This window comes from Podarcis raffonei, chromosome 10, assembly GCF_027172205.1.
Source record: "Podarcis raffonei isolate rPodRaf1 chromosome 10, rPodRaf1.pri, whole genome shotgun sequence".
Taxonomy (NCBI): Eukaryota; Metazoa; Chordata; class Lepidosauria; order Squamata; family Lacertidae; genus Podarcis; species Podarcis raffonei.
In genome coordinates, this window is record NC_070611.1 from 47,966,836 (window position 1) to 47,986,485 (window position 19,650).

The following is a 19,650-nucleotide window of genomic DNA, read 5'->3' on the forward strand; positions in this document are numbered from 1 at the left end:
AGCCACATGTCATTTAGAGAAGGATCTGAAGCTTGAATTTGTTTTATTCTGGATTGTTTCATTTGATGTTTTAATGTGTTGTAAACCGCTTTGAGATTCCCCGCCCTTTAAAATATAAAGCAATATAGAAATGAAATTAATAATAGCGGCAGTAATTTTAAAAAATCTCATTTTACAAGATCACTGTAAACAGATGAAAACATTAGCAGGATTTTAATCTCACTTGTAATGTAACAAACACTATGGATAATATGGATAGATACAAAATATAGATTATGAAATAATATGCAGTTGAAAATGTTGACAATAGGACCCATGGAGGGGAAGTCTCAAGATTCAGAGAAATCTCTCTATACGGATATGTATTTTGTATTGCTATAAATTTATATTTGTAAAATCTAATAAAAGTGATTAAAATAAATAAATAAATAAAATCTCATTGCAAAAAAGGCGGCTAGACATACCAAGGTTTAAGGTGCCATTGGGTGATTAGTTTACATACCTGAATTTCTAACACTGACACAAAATATGAAACAAGCTTGCGAAAAAAAGGAAGCAGCACTCTCTTCCTGAAAACGATTAAGGCCACGCCATGACTAACCGTACCTCTTTCTCCAGCGCCTCGTTTGCACCCTCGTGGGCTCCTTTGCCCTGGTTCAGCAGTGCCATCAGGGGAACCCGCTTGGATTCCTTCAGGGGCAAGCGCTCCAGCTCCTGCCATTTCTTCTCTATCTCTTCACTCAGCCGAGTCCTCTGGGCTTCGGAGAGGGGCCCCCCCGGAGCCTCGTGGCCTCCTGCTTTAGGGCAGACGTCCCCTGCCAGGCCATCTGTCTGCAGGACCCCAGTGGCCGGAGACTCAAACCACTTCCGCCTTTCCTCGGAGCGCAGAGCCAGGTCCCTCTCCAGCTCCTCGCGCTTGGCCACGCTCTCTGTGGCTCTCGCGCTCCCTCTTGTCCATTGCGGAGATCCATGGCCCGCGGGCCCCTGCTGCAAGGGCGACAGCTCCACGTAGTCAAAAGCGTGGCGTGGCCCATCTGCTCTCCTGCTGCTGCCGCTCCTGGTTACTGCCTCAGATCCTGTGCTTGGCCGCTGCTCCTCTGTTCTGACGGAGCTCTTGGGAGATCCGTAGCTGCGGAAGGAATTCTCCTTATTGCTGTCAGATAGCCTAGAATAAGGAGGAGAGGTGGGAATGGCGCAGGCAAGCATCACGAAAGCAGGCCATACAAAATTCTCCCCAATCCTGTTATGTGGTCATGCCCAGGGAACAGCCCAAGTGCTGTCAGCCCTGTTACATCACGCAGTGACACAAAAGGAATTTTTTTTTTTTTGTGGCTGCAGAATCAGGCCAAAGACCCATCGAGCCCAGGATCATGCCTAGGCCTGGGAAATGTATTGATATACAGTGGTACCTCTGGTTGCGAACAGGATCCGTTCCGGATGCCCGCTCGCAACCTGAACAGAATGCAACCCGCGTCTATGCGGGTCGCGATTTGCCACTTCTGCGCATGCATGTGACGTCATTTTGTGCATCTGCGCATGCGGCGAAACCCAGAAGTAACCCGTTCCGTTACTTCTGGGTCGCAGCGGGATGCAACCTGAAGCAAACGTAACATGAGGTATGACTGTATCGCCCAGGACAGATATGAGGAGCAGACCATGACAGAGGCTTCACCTGGCAGTATATTGGCAGCTGTTACACCTTGTTCCTCCCTCGGCTACTTTAAACTGCTCTGTGGAAGCACGGACAGCTACGCACTTCTCAGCGGAGCAATTGAAAGAAGCCTCTGGCTTGTGCAAGCCAGAGGTAGGACGAGAGCAGTTTAATGCTCAGCTGGGGGGGTGGGGGTGGGAGCCTTTGTGCCCCCCGGCTGAGCAGCGCAAGTTCCCTCCATGCCAAGTTCTGGGAATGGAGGGAATCTCTCCGCCCCCAGCGCCGGTTACAAGTTGCATCATCCCTGGCCCCACAAGGCGCTGAAGTGAAACTGCCTTAGCTCCCTCGGACAGCAGCAGTTTCAACCTGGCGCTTCGAGGGCCGGGGTCAATGCAGCTTGTTGTGTCAGCATCGCAGTGTATCGCCAGATCGTGATGTTTGGTGGGTGATAACATCGTGATGTTGAAAACCTGGCATTGCCCAACCCTAATCCTGTTCTTACAGAGGCCCGCCAGATTGCAGAGGCTTGGCATGTAGGAAGTCCCAGGTTCAAGCTCCTGCATCTCCAATCAGGACTGCAAGAGACCCCTGCCTGATCCCCTGGCGAGCGACTGGTGGTTACTGTAGACAACGCTGAGCAAGATCAGTGGGCCAGCTCATACCTGCTGGGAGAGCTCAGCTGGTAGAGCATGAGACTCTTAATCTCGGAGTTGTGGGTTCGAGCCCCACACTGGGCAAAAGATTCCTGCATTGCAGGGTGTTGGGTTAGATGCCAGCTGTTACAGCTTGGTCCCTTCCAACTCTACAATTTTATGATTCTAGGTGGGCGGAGTGACATCAGATGACTGTTGTTTTTTTGGCTGCCAGGGTCTTGCAGAGCACTTTGCAATGCGTGCTGAAAGACGCGCTTTGACCATCGGCAGACAACAAGCTGATGGGTGGTGCCTGCAAACCCCCTTTTCAGATGAGCCTGGTTTTTTACCCACCTCACCCGATGCTCAGGTATAGGGCAGGTGGGTCTGCCATGGCTCCAATGGCCAGCAGGGCCAAATGGGGAGGTCTGGCCCACGGGCTGGAGACTCCCTAATCTCAAGCTAGATAGATGCAGCTTCCTAACTCTGTAAAAACTCTCTGTCAGATTCACAGTTCTACCATGTTTGTTCTGAACGTGGCCTCCAGAACTCCCCACCCAAAGGATATGAGTATTAACCTACTGTCAGAACTACTAAAAGAGAATTTGTGTGTCTTTGCTTATTTGGCTAAGAGGTCATTACTGCCCACCTGCCCCTAAGCAGAGGCTAATGATTTGCTGCAGCAAACAACTGTCTATTACAGGAGTAATATCAGATAGCTTATCTGTGACATAGGATAACACACCGAGCAACTGCAATGGCCAAAGGAACAAAACTAGATTTACTGAAACAAGATTTCTTGGCTTGTTCTCATGTATTTTTGGAGAGAGAGAAAATGGTGAGCATTTGTTTCTTGCCTAATGCCAAGCCAGTGCTCTGATCCATTTCCTCCCAGTGTGGCAGGAGGAGGAGAGGAGCCATTTGAGCACCAACCCTCTCAATCATCCCCAGTAAGCCACAGTTTGTTTAACTTTGGCTTACTGTTTCATACAAATCAGGCCAATTAATAAATCAGGAAAACGGATCAAAACTGCTGTGCTGTCTGACAAGGGGGGAAATATCTGAAGGTGCCTACTTTGTGACATCCGGCACACTGGCAGGGCGTATACTTTTCCTCAGAGCTTCTATCCAATTCCGCCGGATTCCCGATGTCATTGCAGACAACGTAAAGACACCATCTTTAGTCTGAAAGGGAAAAACCGGACACAGACATGTACTCTCCTTCAAATACAGCAAAGAGATCTGAAGATGTAGCAAGGCTTCATTGCCACTGAACCCTTCAAGCATATCTGGCAAACATATCTGTTTCCACAGAGCCTAAAAATGTGGGGCTTGGCTAAACAGGGCCTTATATATGCTCATCCCAATAGCAACTGCCAAGCCCCCCTGAGCTCCCCTCCCCCACCACATTATTATTATTATTATTATTTTCAATTGAGTTGTTTTGGATTTAGGAGGGTTGCCTAATTTTTTTGGCCTGGTGCCATTGGTGATTCATGCATTTTGCTTCTTTGGAGGCCCTGAGCACAACCAGTTTTTCTTCCGTGAAATGGGTATTTAATGGTGCCCACAATTGTTTTCTTATATTTCCACAATCTAAATAGGAGAGCCTTTTGAATTAAGTGAGACTTGAGTCCAAGAATCTTTGGCCCAAGACTCTTTGGTCTCACTTTCTACATGTAAATTACAGGCACGTTTTGCAGACACTTAATAAGACGATGGTCCCTGACTCCGCTCCTCCTTCTCCTTTCTGGCTGCAGGTGCTCCTGTTCCATGAGATTGAATCCATCCATTAGAAAAGAGAGCTCACTAAAGCTGGCAGCAGACAGCCCTCTCCAAGCATCACCAGGGGCGCTTGCCACCTGGAAGTGTGTCTATGGGCTGTGGTACCTCTTCCTTACCTCGAGGAACAATGTTATCAATCAAGAATTGGGCCAGTAAGAATAGAAGAAGCCCCTTGCCACTCAACCACCCAACATATGTGCCTTGGTGTTAGAATGAAGAACTTGTACACTATATAATCAAGGACTGAAGTGAACTGCAGGCAGAAATATCTACCCCACCTCCGCACTTCAAACAACATGGTTATTGCAGCAGTATCTAATCATCTAAAATACGCATAGGCCAGATAGCCTTTTTGCTCCATCCAGACTCTACGGGTTCTAAGCACTCACGTGTATCTGGAAGCCATAGTTCCGCTGCACTGCATATTCTGTCACGTCGGTGCAAGAGCGAAGGTCAATCTCTCCATCCAGTTCATCGGCCTGAAATGACCACCAGACCATCAGCTTAAACAAGGAACCTCACTTAACAGCATCACCACCACCACCAACAAAAAGCATGCATGTACACACACACACACACACACACACACACACTGCACTTGTCTATCACATCCTATCTACTTTCCTCCAATATTTTTCCCTATACCCCACAGACCTGACATTAAAATTCTAGTTTACTAATCCTCCTCAGTTAATAGAAAATAGGATATAGGATTCCCATAGTTTCCACTCTGCCCTTACAAGCTGTGTCCCATGTACACTTTTGCTTGTCCCCCCCCCCCACAAATAATAATGTCCAACAAGCAGAAACTGTAAGAAAGTGTTGCAGTGTGATGTGTTCAGGATTCCAGCCATTCCCACCCCCACCTCTCCAGTTTTCTATTTTTAGACCAACAGTCAGCATTGGGGTGAGCACTGAGCATGCTCAGTCCTCCTCGAGCTGGTTTGGGTCCCACCCCCTCAAAGATTCTTGCACTTCTGCAAAATTTATTTCCCCCAAGCCTGCCAATCCCTCCCCTGCGCACATCTGCACCATACATTTAAAGCAGAACCACCTCACTTTAAACAACCATGTCTTCCTGCAAACCATCCTGGGAACTGAAGGGTGCTGAGAATTGTTAGGAGACCCCATTTCCCCCTTAGAGGGCTACAATTCTCCAAGTTCCCAAGGAAGGGGGATTCATCATTAAACCACTCTATTAATATCAGGCAGCACCTTCACTGTACTCTTTCTGGCTGCGGCAAAAAAACATTTTTGTTTAAGAAAACCTATCCAGACAATGTAAAATATTTGCATGTGTTTCAATCAGGTTTTTAACTGATTGGTGATTCTGATTACATTTTAAATGTTTTAAATCACTGCTTTTAACAGTTTCTTACTTGTAGTTTTATAAACTGCTTGGAGGTTTTATTACAATAAAGTGGAATCTAAATCTTGTGAAACAAATTTAGGGCATCCTCCCATCAGATGTCAAGGACATAAACAACTACAGTTGTACCTCTGAAGTCGAATGGAATGCCTTCCGGAAGTCTATTCGACTTTCAAAACATTCAGAAACCAAGGTGCAGCTTCGCAGGAGTGCGAAGCTCCTGCAGCCAATCAGAAGCCGCGTTGGACGTTTGGGTTCCAAAGAATGTTTGCAAACCGCAAGTCTTACTTCCAGGTTTGCGGTGTTCAGCAGCCAAAACGTTTGACTCGCAAGGCTTTCGGGATCTAAGGTACAACTGTACCTGACTTTTAGAAGACATCTGGAGGCAGCCCTTTTTAGGGAGGTTTTTAAGGATTGATGTTTTTAGATATGTTGTAAGCCACCCAGAGTGGCTGGGGAAACCCAGCCAGATGGGTGGGGTATAAATAATAAAATTATTATTATTATTATTATTATAAACACATGGTGCAGCCAGGACCTGTGCTTGTGTGGTGCTGTGTGGGCTACACAAGGAACGGCACTCACAACCTGAAAACTGGAAACAAGAGGTAATAATGGCGTGCTGTGCTTTTAACAAAGAACACCCGTAAATTTCTCTCCATCGCTGTGCAAGTTCCCCCCGTGCAGGAGAGGTCATGCAGGCCAGGAAGCTTTTCTTACCTCCTCAGCATTGGAGTCCCTGTAATACCTCAGGCTCGAGTCTGTCAACACAAACCAATGCTTCGTCCACTGCAGACAGAACCATTAAAAAGGGGAAGGAAAAGGGGGAGGGCAAGACAGGAGGGGAGAGCTAAATTAAAACGTCGACGGAAGTGCACAGCGTTCATTGACCTTTCAAACTTGCACTCAATAAAAGAAGAAGAAGGTGCCAAACTCAACTCTGACCACTCCATCTGCTCAGGAGACACCTCCCTCCCAGCGTTTATTCAATGAGATGTAGGGCAGAGATTGACAGGAATCGTGCAACAGGGGTTGTGGAATACACAAAGCATGCTAGGCAAAAGTAGCAGTAAGAATGCCTAGTCTTGGGGTTCCCAGGTTCTCAGCTGTGCATCCATTTCATTCCAAAAAGGAATTCTGCAAGGTTGCTCCAGAGAGGTTCGTTTTCTGTACATTTATTGGCTTGTTTTTAAAATCCAGAGAGATTTTCACGCACCAGGCACAAGAAAAGTTTCCGAGAAACAGCACATTCAACCATGCAGGGAAGTCAAAAGCAACAGTCATCCCTGCTGCTTGTTGGGGAGGAGGGAGAAGAGGAATATACTTATTCCTTTGGACCTACCTCTCCTGGCTCCTCCAATATGGACATCCATCCCTTCTTGAAATTGAGAAGATCCGGCTGGAAAGAGGAAGGGGAAAACACACAGAGACATTTATGAAACGGCATGAGATTGAAGACAAACGTAGACGTCTGCAAGAAATCTGTATGTCTGAGATCTAACGATACCTGAACAAAAAAAATGAAGACTTTCTTTTTATTCTAGCGGGTGTTATCACTGAATTCTGATTTTAGTCTGTATGTGATGAAAACAATGGGCTGAGTTTCTGTATACCATGCATACACAATTGTAATTAAGATGGATTAAATGGTTGAAATAAATATCTGGAAAACTGGAGCGTAGAAAGATGACACTTGTGGCAATTAGAAGAATCAAGTTCTACGCTTACTTGTAACGAGCAGAGGAGGTGTCTGGCTAGTCTCTGGTTGTGCAAAAATGAAAATGATACATTCCCCCAACCTGCTGCCCTGCAGAAGGTTTGGAGTAGAATTCCCTGGTCCCTGACTATTGAGCATGCTGGCTGGGGCTTATGGGATGCCAAAACATCTGCAGATCAAGGAAGGCAGAACCAGACAGACCCTTAAGCTGATTCAGGAAGTTTTTTAAAAAGAGAGGCACCCCAGACTTTTTACTATGCCCCTGGTTAAAGCACTCCAAGAGAGAAAATTAGAGCTAGATCTAATTTGCCTAGCCCCAATAACTATTACAGTTCAGCACTCCAGGGATTTCTGTTCTTTGGAGAGGAGCAATTATCCCCAGCAAACATGGTGCAATGGTTAGAGTGTCAAACAAGGACCTGGGAGATCAGGGTTCAAATCTCCACTCAGCCATGAAGCTCACTGGATGACCTTGGGCCAGTCACTGTTTCGCAGCCTAACCTACCTAACAGGGTGTTGTGAAAACCATATATGCCAACTTAAAGCTCACTGGAGGAAAATTGGGATATAAATGCAATAATACATAACTGCACAATCTTAAGCCTACCATTAATTGATGCTACTGTGAGCTTTTTGTGTGTGTGAAGCATTTTGATTTTAACCGCACTGTATTTTCCTGAAGCCAAAACATAATATATATTTATCTGGTTCTTTGGGTTTTGTTTAAAAAACCCACAATGCTGAGTGTATATACACATACATAAACAGTGAATTAGCCTCCTGATTCAATCAGATAGCACACACCATCTAACAATTTCTTTTGTAAGCAGCATGCCAGGAACAGAGAAACAGGAGACACCAGATTTAAATTACGTATTCCTTAGGGATGCTGCTAAATTATTTCAGTTCAGATTTTGAGTAACACTTATAGCATCACTGTAGTACCGAATCATAGAATCTTAGAGTTGAAAGGGACGTCAGGGGTCATCTAGTCCACCCCCCTTCTATAGGGGAATCTCAACTAAAGCATCCCTGACAGATGGCCATCCAACCTCTGCTTAAAAACCTCCAAGGAAGGAGAGTCCACGACTTCCCGAGGGAGTCTGCTCCACTGCTGAACAGTATAAAAACTCACAGCTGCTCATTTGTGCAAGTAATTCTGGCTGCCCCCAATGATTTCCTCACCCATAATGAATATTGTGTCAAGCTGAGAGACATGATTTGAAGAAATGGACAGACCATTTCCTATCATTAGCTTTCCTTCAGAAATTGCATCTTTTCATTATTAACTAGAATCATTACCATGAAGTAGAAAGACTGGGTTCTGTTTTGTTTGTGAAAATGAAAAAAGAATCCAAAGCGTATTTTCATCAGCTTTCGTTTGAACAAGCAAACAAGCGTTCGTTTTGTCATGTCCACACAAGAGAGGAGTAAACATACAATATATTAAAATTACTTGCCCAAGGCTATGGAACAAGTCAGATCTGAGATTAAAAGCACTTTTCTTGAAGCGCAAGGGAGGTTTCTCCGATGAGCAACCTGCCCCCCCACTTTCCACCATCACCCCATCTGCTGGCAAAGGCCTTGTGCACAGTCAACAGAAACAGGGTGGATGCCATGCGAAATCAAAGCCAAAATGCCACACACTCACTCACTCTCACCAAACGGCTGCTACAGCCGAACCAGTTTTGCCTCCCAGTTCAGAACAGCTGACATAGAGCAACATTCATCCCTCTTGCTTCACAAAATCAAACATGGGCATAGCTCCCACCCACACAGCACACACACAGAATAAAAATCCGGAGAAAAGAATTAAATATTTGGACGCACCGCTTACTATAAATATCAAGGGGGAACGGAGGGACAAATAAAGGTATCAAAAGCAGCAGGCTAGATACAGCCCCATTCACAAGCAAAATGTACCCCCACTACACACAAACACCTTCCTATCTTGCCTCTCCTCCGATTCTCTTGGATTTTGGTACTTTTCAGAACCGTTTCAACTTTGCTAATGACACTGCCTGCCTTGCAGAGGTTTCATTTACTCTGCTTCCCCATTCTGCCCACATAGCTCCAGATAGATCCGTTCCTAGTGAGGCAGGGAAGATCTGCTTTTCCTCAAAACCCGAGCTTTTCAAATTGGGGTGCCTCAGGCCCAGTCTGAACACAAGCCAGTAGGTGGAAGTATATCTGGATTCTATAATCCTGAGACTTCAAGATGGGTTTCCATGCCATAGCGAGACCAGACGGCTGCCTCTCTCCACCTCTGAAATGGGAAAAGCAGAAGGGGACGTATCCATACCAGAGAGTCATCTGCATCAAGATGGCCATTCACAGGAAAGCTGTCCAGCCACCGTGCCACATCCTGCCACATCCTCCACACCTGGGAAGAAGGTAAGAGTGGGAAGCAGCTCCCTGCAGTTTTCCTAAGAAAGCATCCGTCAGGATGGCCAGGTGATTTTGCAAACCCAGCTCAGCGAAACTTTCCCTGCTTTCATCTCCCAAGGCTGAGTTCTTGGGTTACACCCAAGGTTATGGCAGGCAGGCTCAAAGCACAGAGGAGTCCCGGCCCGCCCCAAACGGTACAACCGGATTGGACATGGGGCTGGGCCACCTGTTGCTACAACTGCCATTCCCAGCCTATCGCTGCCCGGGCTGGGCTGGGGTGTCCGATTGCAGGGACTGGATGTCAACAGGAAGGAGGGGAAAGAAAAGCCACATGGAAACCAGAGCCAGGTGACCCAGGCTCCTTCACTCTGCACCTCCAGGATTGCTAAACACCCCAGGGAGGAGGCAGGGGACACAAAGTCAACAAATGGGACTGTGCAATCCTCACGTCCTCACTGCTTCATGCTCAAACCACCCTTTCTCTGCCGAGGTACAGTCGCACCTCTGCCCATCCGTACAGAAGGATTTAAAGCTCTCAAGCCCAGAAGAATGTTTAACTTTTAAACGGGATCGGACGTTGTTTGTTCCACTTTATTGTTTTGCAACTTGTTAAGTTGCCACGGAATGATCCCTACCTTTTAGAAGTCAGGATTATTATTATTAACATTTTAATGTCATTCTGTTATTGTTACGTTATCCTGTGCCTTCTTTTGTTTCTTCCCTCCCCCCTTTACTATTTACTTTACTGTAAAAATGTATAATAAAATTTAAAAATAATAAAAGAGTTGTTATTATTTAACAACAACAACAACAACAATAATAATGCACCCAAGATGACGACACAAAGTGGAGCATACACCAAATTTGGCAGATCCTTCCTCCTGGAGCAAGTGTAGAAGCAACACTTGCATTCAATAGTGACGTTTTTAATTTTGTCTTGGATGCATACAGTAGTTCTTGTTCAGGTATGCAGGCAGTCTCCAAGAGAGATCTCATTGCATTGTCTTTTACCCATTTCCAGGCACCCCTTTAAGGCCACATTCAAACCATACATTTAAAGCATGATGATACCACCTTAAACAGTTGTGGCTTCCTCCAGATAATTCTGGGGACTGTAGTTTGTTAAGGGTGCTGAGAGCTGTTAGAAGACCCTTATTTCACCCACAGAGCTACAAATTCCCAGAGTGGTGTAAATCAATCCCTCTTCATAGGGAACTCTGGGAATTGTAGCTTTGGGAGGGGAATAGGGTTCTCCTAACAACTCTCAGGAGGCGGTTGGAGGTTGGATGGCGGCTAACAGATTGAGGTTGAATCCTGACAAGACAGAAGTACTGTTTTTGGGGGACAGGAGGCGGGCAAGTGTGGAGGATTCCCTGGTCCTGAATGGGGTAACTGTGCCCCTGAAGGACCAGGTGCGCAGCCTGGGAGTCATTTTGGACTCACAGCTGTCCATGGAGGCACAGGTCAAATCTGTGTCCAGGGCAGCTGTTTACCAGCTCCATCTGGTACGCAGGCTGAGACCCTATCTGCCTGCGGACTGCCTCACCAGAGTAGTGCATGCTCTGGTTATCTCCCGCTTGGACTACTGCAATGCACTCTATGTGGGGCTACCTTTGAAGGTGACCCGGAAACTACAACTAATCCAGAATGCGGCAGCTAGACTGGTGACTGGGAGTGGCCGCCAAGACCATATAACACCGGTCTTGAAAGACCTACATTGGCTCCCAGTATGTTTCCGAGCACAATTCAAAGTGTTGGTGCTGAATTTTAAAGCCCTAAACGGCCTCGATCCAGTATATCTGAAGGAGCGTCTCCACCCTCATCATTCTACCTGGACACTGAGGTCCAGTGCCGAGGGCCTTCTGGCGGTTCCCTCACTGCGAGAAGCCAAGTTACAGGGAACCAGGCAGAGGGCCTTCTCGGTAGTGGCGCCCGCCCTGTGGAACACCCTCCCACCAGATGTCAAAGAGAACAACATTTTAGAAGACATCTGAAGGCAGTCCTGTTTAGGGAAGCTTTTAATGTTTGATGCATTGCAGTATTTTAATATTTTTTTGGAAGCCGCCCCATGGGCGGGATATAAATAAATAATAATAATAATAATTATCTCAGCACCCTTAATATACAGTTCCCAGAAATATTCAGGGGAAGCAACAACTGTTTAAAACGGGATCATAGTGCTTTAAATGTATCGCATGAATATGGCCTAAAAGTCTAGGGCGGGAGTCAAGCGTTTTTAGCAAATTTGGAAAAAAAAACCAGAATTGTCCTGTCCAACCCAGACATATATACGCCCCAATGGTCTTTTTGTTGCCTCAGATCAACAGAGATGTCACGTTACAAATCAACTCGGAAGTGGAGTGATGAGCCATCCGGTTGAAACCAAAAGGCCTCCCTTGGCCAGCAACGAGGCAAGAATGAAAAAGTAACAGGAAGCCAAGGAACTCATGCTGACAACTGGGATGTGATAAAAAATGACCGCAGTCTAAACATTGCTAGAGCATGAATACCGAAACAATTGCTTGGGCAGCACATTGGGGGAGGGGGGGAGTGAAGAGCCACAAGGATCTGAAGAACACTGTCAGAATGTGCTGAGCCATTGCCCATTCTGCTTCCCAAAAAGAAAACTAGAAATCACGGCGCAAGGTAGAAAATGGTGCAAACAGCAGCAAGCAACAGCAGTTAGAATCATAGAATTGGAAGGGATCTCAAACAACATCAAGGCCAACCATTTGCCAATGCAGAAAATCTGTTGCTACAGCACCTCCAATTAGCAGAGGCCTAAAAATATCGAACCAAGTAAAGCCCACAACTTTCTGAGGCAGTCTGCTTTCACTGCAAAATGGCTCATACTTTCAGGAAGTTCTTCCTGACGTTCTTTCTCATAATTTAAACCAGTTGGTTCAGGTCCTAGGACTGTGTATGCACCATTTCCCGCTACATTCAAAGAAGACTGGGAACTGTAGTTTAAAGGTACTGGGAACTGTGTGGGGTTAACTACAGTTCCCAGAATTATTTTGGAGAAGTCGTTTATTTTAAATGTATCCAGATTCCATTCAACAACAATTTAAGATGGCTATGCTAAAAAATGTGCAATTAACCATGAACTTCAATTTTACTCCATTGCCCACCCGCCCCTGGGTCACAACAAGCAATGCTAAATTCAAGTAACACTAGCAGCACTGTGCAAGCCAACAACAAATCTAGATCATCTCCAATGACTTCAAATTCGTTAGGATTGCTGTTCTAGTTTTGTTAAGAGTCAGTCCCATTTAATCCCAGAATACTACATATGTTGTACAGTACTAAAACATTTGATGCACCAGAAGCATCATTACATCATTTACCAAACCAGAGAACCATGCTCTTATCCACTTCCTAGTTTCCTCCATCTCATTCCAGATTAACCACCAATGTCTGGGTTGCTAATTCCCAGAAGAAGAAATACACGAGGAGTTTTGCAAGAAAATCCCTAGGTATTTAGATGGTTACAGAAACATGGACAATAAACAGCAAGCGATTATAATGGATCACTCGAGCCAGTTACACCCAGGTTTCAAAAGGGGCCAAAGGAATGCAGCATGTGTAATATATTTGCATTTTTGCAGCCAAATGTTGTACTGCGTCTCCATGGCATTTTAAGTCCAAATAGACTGGGCCGTCACGCAGATTAGAAGCAAGATAGCACACAAGTAGTAGCCGCAACAAACATCCAAGTAATGAGATGGAGCACATTTATCTAAGAAAGATGCATGGTGTGTCAGGCATTTTCCCCAGTGGAAAAAGAGCAAGGATAAAATTTAACCCTGTATGATGGCAACACTAAAATGATGGAGAGCTGCAAGCCACACGGACCAGGCTTCAGCTTGTGGATCTTCCATATTATACAGTGTGAACCTGTGATATTGCTGGACTCTGAACTCTCTGTCAAGTTCAACCCTGCCAGCATGGCTAATGGTCAGGGCTGATGGGAGTGGTAGGCTAAGCACATCTGGAGGATCAGCAGGAAATGCCAATTTTAAGATGACCGTTGCATGATTCTGCAGGAAACAGCCAAAGCAATTTAGCAGCACTGCCATGTGTTGTGTTTCGTCTTAGGACACCATGCCATTTGACACAGAAACAAAGCCAATCTGATCGGAGGGATGAATCGGCTGCATTGCATGAAAAGATTAAAGGGAATTAAATATGCTGAGCCGGCAAAAGCAGGTCTACAGAGGGGAGCATGATAATAGAGTGCAAAGAACACAAGCACCAAAAGAAGGAAAGGAATTGCATAGGATGGCCCAAACGGGTAAAGGAGGAACAAGAAAGAAAGCTCAAAAGGCTTGTACGGAGATAATTCGGTCCAGTGGTGAGCATGCAACTAGTCTGAATAAAAAGGCAGTCCATAATTTCCTGAGCGTATGGAAGATATTTAACCTCCTGAGGGTGAAAGCTCAATTCATGGCTGGTTACATCCTCACCACAGAGTCTTATCTGGTCCTGGAACAAACCAGAAGGCCAAGCTGGAAAAGGATGCTGGAGAAAGCCAGTCCCGAGACTGACAAGAGAGAGAAGGGTAGTTGGGTGGGTTTGGCACATAATAGCAACTGACCCACGTCTGGTGCAAAAGAGGAGAACTCTGCTGTGAGGAATCAGATTTTAATCCCTGTTCACTCGCAAATCTTACTGGCTGTTCTGGCAAAGTTACTATGTATTGACCCTCTTCAACAGGCTGTTATGATGATTAAAGTGGCACAAAGTTTTCAAACATGCTTTGGACCCCAACAGAAATGATATGGCAATTTGTAACAGAATCACTAAGACACCCCAGCACCGCATTTCCTCTCCTTGTCTATTTTCCATTGGGGCAACTGAAAAAGGAAATAGATATTGTCAAAATGGCAGATCTTTTCTATGTGTAAATCACACACTAAAAATAGTGAAAACCAGTCTAGAAAATTTAAGTGGACAAACGTTAAGGCAAGGGCTCACCCAAACCACTACCCAAAAGCTCGGTGAGAGGACATCTGGTAACAGAGGGCCAATGAACAGAGAGCTGGATCTGATCTGCAGGAAGACCTAAGTTTGGCTGCATCCGCACTACACATTAGAAGCACCATACCACTTTAAAGAGTCATGGGTTGCCCCAAGGAATCCTGGGAACTTGCAGAAAAGTCCCACTTCCAGCCAAGATCAACCTCTAAACCACCTGAACTGCACATCCCTTTCCCTACACACCAAAAACTGGCATTAAAAAACCCTGTTTACGTTGATAACATGGAAAGAGTCCACATCCCAATCAAAATTATTCAGGATTCAAACTCCATCAAGTCAGTTGACCTGCTCACCCCAGCTGAAGGCCCCCATTAAAGTAAACAGTGCATGGTATCCAGGGCAAGGAAAAACAAACACACACTTTATTAAAAATAGGTTGTGTGACAGATAGGGATGAGATAAGGAGGACACAATATCGGCTACAAGGAAAAAAACCCAAACACAGCATGCTGTTCCTTTGCTTAGGGTCTTTTAACCCATTCCACATCTGGTTTTCACTAATGAAGTTTGACCAGCAATAAGAAAGGTCTTACGTTTAGTGTTGCATTATCCTGCTGTGGAGTCTGGCTCCCGCTTCCACTCTGGATAATCATTTTATGGAGCTCAGAGTCTTATCTAGCAGCGTAGTGGCAAATTCAGAGGTGTGGGGTCCCTTCATGACAGTCACAGCTATGCGCCTTCTAAGATTATACAATAATCCTATAATTACGCAATAATAATTAGGGATGCATTCCTGCAAATCTTCATGCACTGCCTTTCAGCTAGATCTGTGCGCATCTATCGTGCAAAGCCAGCTGTGCGGGTTCAAGCATAGGAGGAATTCTAACGAGTTAAGATCTATGCAAACAACTTGCTGCAGGAACCAAAGCAGCGTCAAAAGCAGCATTGCCAGTAGCTACTTTGAATGTAAGTAGAAAAGCAGCAAATAATTTTTTTAAATTTAAATAAAAATCAAGTGGTGCAGATAATAGTAGCTAAATACCAGAAACACAATATTCCACAACCAGGATATTAATGGATCCTCATCACTACCACACAGAAGCAGTTAGCATCACTGTACCATGTGCCCAGTTTGCCAACAAACTAGATTTGTTGTGGGGCAATTCAGGTGACTGTAGATGTAAAAAAAAAACCACAACAACCCACAGAAACAGTTAAGCAAGGGAGGGTGGAAGGGAAGGGAAGGGAGAAAACGATGTCCTCTGCTTTCTTTAAAAGCTTTGATGTGTCTCTACTTCCTAATTTTTAAATGCAACCCCTTCTGCTGGGTGCACAATTAATCTATGCTTTACAACATTGTCCTGATTCACAACACTAGTAATATGATCTTTCAAGTAGCACGGTCATGTGTTTTTTAAACAGGCACTCAGCTAGTTGCTTACCTGGAGTAAAAAATCAACCTTAGGTGACAGAGCAGGAACACTTTTGTAAACTCTGTGTTAGGTCTCTCCCGCCTCACCCAACAAAACAGGCTATTACCATGTCACAAATTACTTTTTTTTAAAAAAAGGTATGTGCATGCAGGCTAGCTAGTAACTTTCCAAACATACTTGAGGGCAAAAAAAGCTGTCGGCAATCCCTGCTAGAAACCCTTCCCTAGCCAGAACAACTCCTCACAGGGCTATCAAAATAGTCAGGATACTTCCATATGATCTTTCAAGATTAATTGTGGGACACGCAGCTGAAAGAACTCCGATTTTGAATAAAAGTTGAGGACAGAACATTTGCAAATCTCTCCCCTGAACGTGAGTGGGGAGATGAAGTGTATGCCTAAATAGATAAGTGATTTCAAACCCACCTGGAAAGCGTACGTTTGACAGACAACTCAGCCCTATTTGGGTGTTCACTTCCCACGTGTAATCAGAATAGTGCAAGGGAGAATGAGGAAGAGGCCCACTGCCTCTATCATGGACCCTTTGTGTGGCCATGCTGCTTCCATGTGTAAGCGCCCCTAGCAGGAAGCCTGCTGTCCACGAGAAGATATGCCACACAGTTTGGACTCCTAATTGTTCAGGGTTCTAGACTGCACAAGGAGCTTCTCAGCAGATGCTTGACTGGAAATGTGTAGAGGGATTGGCATCTGGGCACAACTGGGGTGCAGGTTAGCACATTTTCACATATGAGAAGAACGCATGAGCAGCTTATTATCAACAATGGAAAACTGTGAAAGGAAAATAAAAGATGAAACTAATAGTCAAGACCCAAGACAAAGGTTTATCTTGATTGGGACTCAGATTGGTTAGGGAAGCAGCCAGGAACATGCATTTAGGCTGGCACAACTCCTGCTTTCCTAAGATATTCCAAGCCAGTAAATGGCCCTAACCTGAAAGCTTTGCTCCTTGGGAACTGTTGGAACAGCCTAGCTCTAGAGAATGTGTGGAGAGCAGACAATTAAAGGAGGTGGTACATCACTACCCAACGCCCCCTGAGAAGCCACGTGGGCCATTATAGGCCTCCCCAATCCAGTTTAGGACGGTGGGGAGAGAATGGAGAGGCATGATCTGAGTAGCCTCAGATGGGTCATGATAAAAGCTACTTTACTCTGCGCTTGTTCAGACATATCAACTAAACCATGGTTTGGTCTCATCAACCCTGTCCTCACAAGTTCTCTTTCCCCCTTATCTATGGCACTTAGAGGCAGCCAAACTTTGCTTTGCAGCAAGCCGTAGTTTGGTGTTTCATCTCACTGGGTAGACGATGGTTTGAATCAGGATCCCAAATACATTTGGCTTTGCAGCCCATTGCAAACCAGAGTTTGCCCAGCAGGACAATAGGGCAGAGTATGGCTCAATACAACACATGGATCAGATGTTTCCAATTGCCATGAGCACAAAGAATGAGCCGAATGCTCATTACATTCTCAACATACCCTACATGGGCAAAAGCTACAGCTGACTGGTTCTCCGTGTATTTCTATAAATATTGCTCTAGGTATGCGTCTGTTAAACTTCTGTCTTCTCACCCTTTTTGGTGAAACTCTGAGGATCAGGAGGCACGTGTTTCCAACCAATCCTTACATGAGCACCGATTACAATCTCCTTTCTGCCCAGATTTGTCCTGGGGTGAGTCTATCTAGTTAACCATGTTCTATGCTCGGAAAAGCAGTGAGAAGGTTAATCAGATAACAAAGCGCCATGAAGTGATCTGGAGCAGGAGGCACCCAGAGATGCTGAACTGGGAACAAGACGACGCCGGCAGAGGAAAATGGGTGGCGGTGCCTACTTCAGTCTTGCGTATCTGATGAGATGGAATCCAACCCTCCTAGAGATTAAAAACAGCTCCCTTTCTGCTAGGCTTGGCTAGCGACCAAAGACACCCACTCCCTCCCCTCCCCAGCCTCCCCCAACAAAAGGCAGGGGGAATGCAAAACAAACAGGGCAAGCTTGGTTAGGATTTATGCCACTGTTAGGCAAAAGGGTTAAGGGGGGAGGAAGTTATTACAATTCTACCCTTCTGGCCTCAATAAGGGGGAAGAGCATTTTCACATGTCAGTTTCTTCCTCTCCCACTCCATTAGCAATTATGCTTGGTTTGGGTGCCAGAGGGTGTGGAGGGAGAGGAAAAGGAGCGGTGTCTCCAGGAAGGATAGGAAGGGCTGCAGGATGTTGAGAGGCTGTAGGAAGCACAGGCCAAGAGAGCTCACCGCCCGAGCTCAGAGCTGTGGGTCACTGCCTTCCCCTAATATAGATGTGCACGCAGGCATGATGCCTCCGTTCCCCAGGCAGCCATAGCTAATTGCCATCACACACACACATACACCTCATTTGCACCAGGCATTTTTTTCACACACACAAACTACAAGGCCAATGGCTACAGAGGTGGAGAGAGGAAGGGAAAGGAGCCAATGTGCTCATTCATTTTCGCCTCCTCTTGACTTTAGCATTCATGTAGGAGTCTCCTGACAAATCTCCCATTAGACCAAGCCTGGCAGCAAAAGCAGCAGCCTTCCTCATCCTTGGGTTCCCAGATGTTGCTGGATGATAATTTCCATCATCCCCTAATCATTGGAAATTCTGGCTGGAGGCATTGCGGGGTGGAATGTTTATAGCTGCTCAGCCATGTCTGGTTGGTGGACATTGGTCCCCAACAGAGACAGGGAACCTTTGGTTCTCCAGTTGTTGCTGAACCACATCCAGTGTTAGAAATTAGCCAGGCACCAGGTGCGTTTTGCGGCTGGTGCAAGTCCAATTGCAACCACACAGAGATCCTCTGGATGCCAGGTTAGTAACTGGGGAAAGCAAAAGGCCACTTCGAGAAGGACCGGAACTATTTTCCTAGAAGCTTGAATTTGTTTTGTTCTGTATGGTTTTATCTGATGTTTTAAGGTGTTGTAAAGTGCTGTGAGATTTGCTCTTTAAAATATAAAGCAATATAGAAATAATATAATTATTATTAATAATAAACTCAATTGCAAAAAAAGCACCTAGACATTCCATTGTGGCAACTGTAACCCAAGTTTAAGGTGCCGTTTGGCAATCAGATTATATATATCTGAGTTTCTGACACGGACCACAACTCCCGTCAGCCCCAGCTGGGATGGCCAAGGGTGATGGGAACTGTAGTTCAGCAACATTTGGAGGGCCAGAGATATTCTCCACACCTGCTCTACAAGAACAGAAAGTGAGCTATGCAGCGACCTATAGCCAACATTTGCAAGAAGCAGCCAAGACTCCTTGCTCTCCCCATCAGGAACGCACACCACACTTATCTGTCCCAGTTGTGATCAGCAATCCCATTAAATGCTCACTCAGGTAGAATAGGAAACTCAATCTCAGGGTTGCGGGTTCAAGCCCCACATTGGGCAAAAGATTCCTGCATTGCAGGTGGTTGGCCTAGATGACCCTCATGGTCCCTTCAAACTCTGTGATTCTGTGACACTGTCTGCAATGAGCCGTGGAGATGGGGACTGGACCCTTAAAAAACCTCTGTAGGAGGAGAAGCAGGGAGGAAGAGATAGGAGAGTTAGAAGAGAACAGGAAGGCCAAAAGGTGAGGCAGCCCCAGAGCTTTCTAAATCCTTTGGCTGCTTTGTAATGTTTTCTGACATTGCAAAAGAAAGCAAAAAGACAC

At 45.6% G+C, this 19,650-nt stretch overlaps 1 protein-coding gene across 5 annotated transcripts in view; it reads right to left on the reverse strand.

Annotated features, from left to right (window-relative positions):
- TRIOBP (TRIO and F-actin binding protein) overlaps positions 1–19,650 on the reverse strand; it is a 59,976-nt gene that overhangs the window by 11,353 nt on the left and 28,973 nt on the right. For 4 of the 5 annotated variants that reach the window (XM_053407070.1, XM_053407071.1, XM_053407069.1 and 1 more), the window contains 5 exons: positions 6,780–6,836; positions 6,158–6,226; positions 4,458–4,547; positions 3,359–3,468; positions 607–1,165 (listed from right to left, as the gene is read on the reverse strand). In XM_053407070.1, the coding sequence (XP_053263045.1) occupies positions 607–1,165; positions 3,359–3,468; positions 4,458–4,547; positions 6,158–6,226; positions 6,780–6,836 (885 nt within the window). Of the gene's footprint in view, positions 1–606; positions 1,166–3,358; positions 3,469–4,457; positions 4,548–6,157; positions 6,227–6,779; positions 6,837–9,456; positions 9,544–19,650 lie in introns of those variants that run through there. The other variant, XM_053407072.1, reaches the window with a different exon arrangement.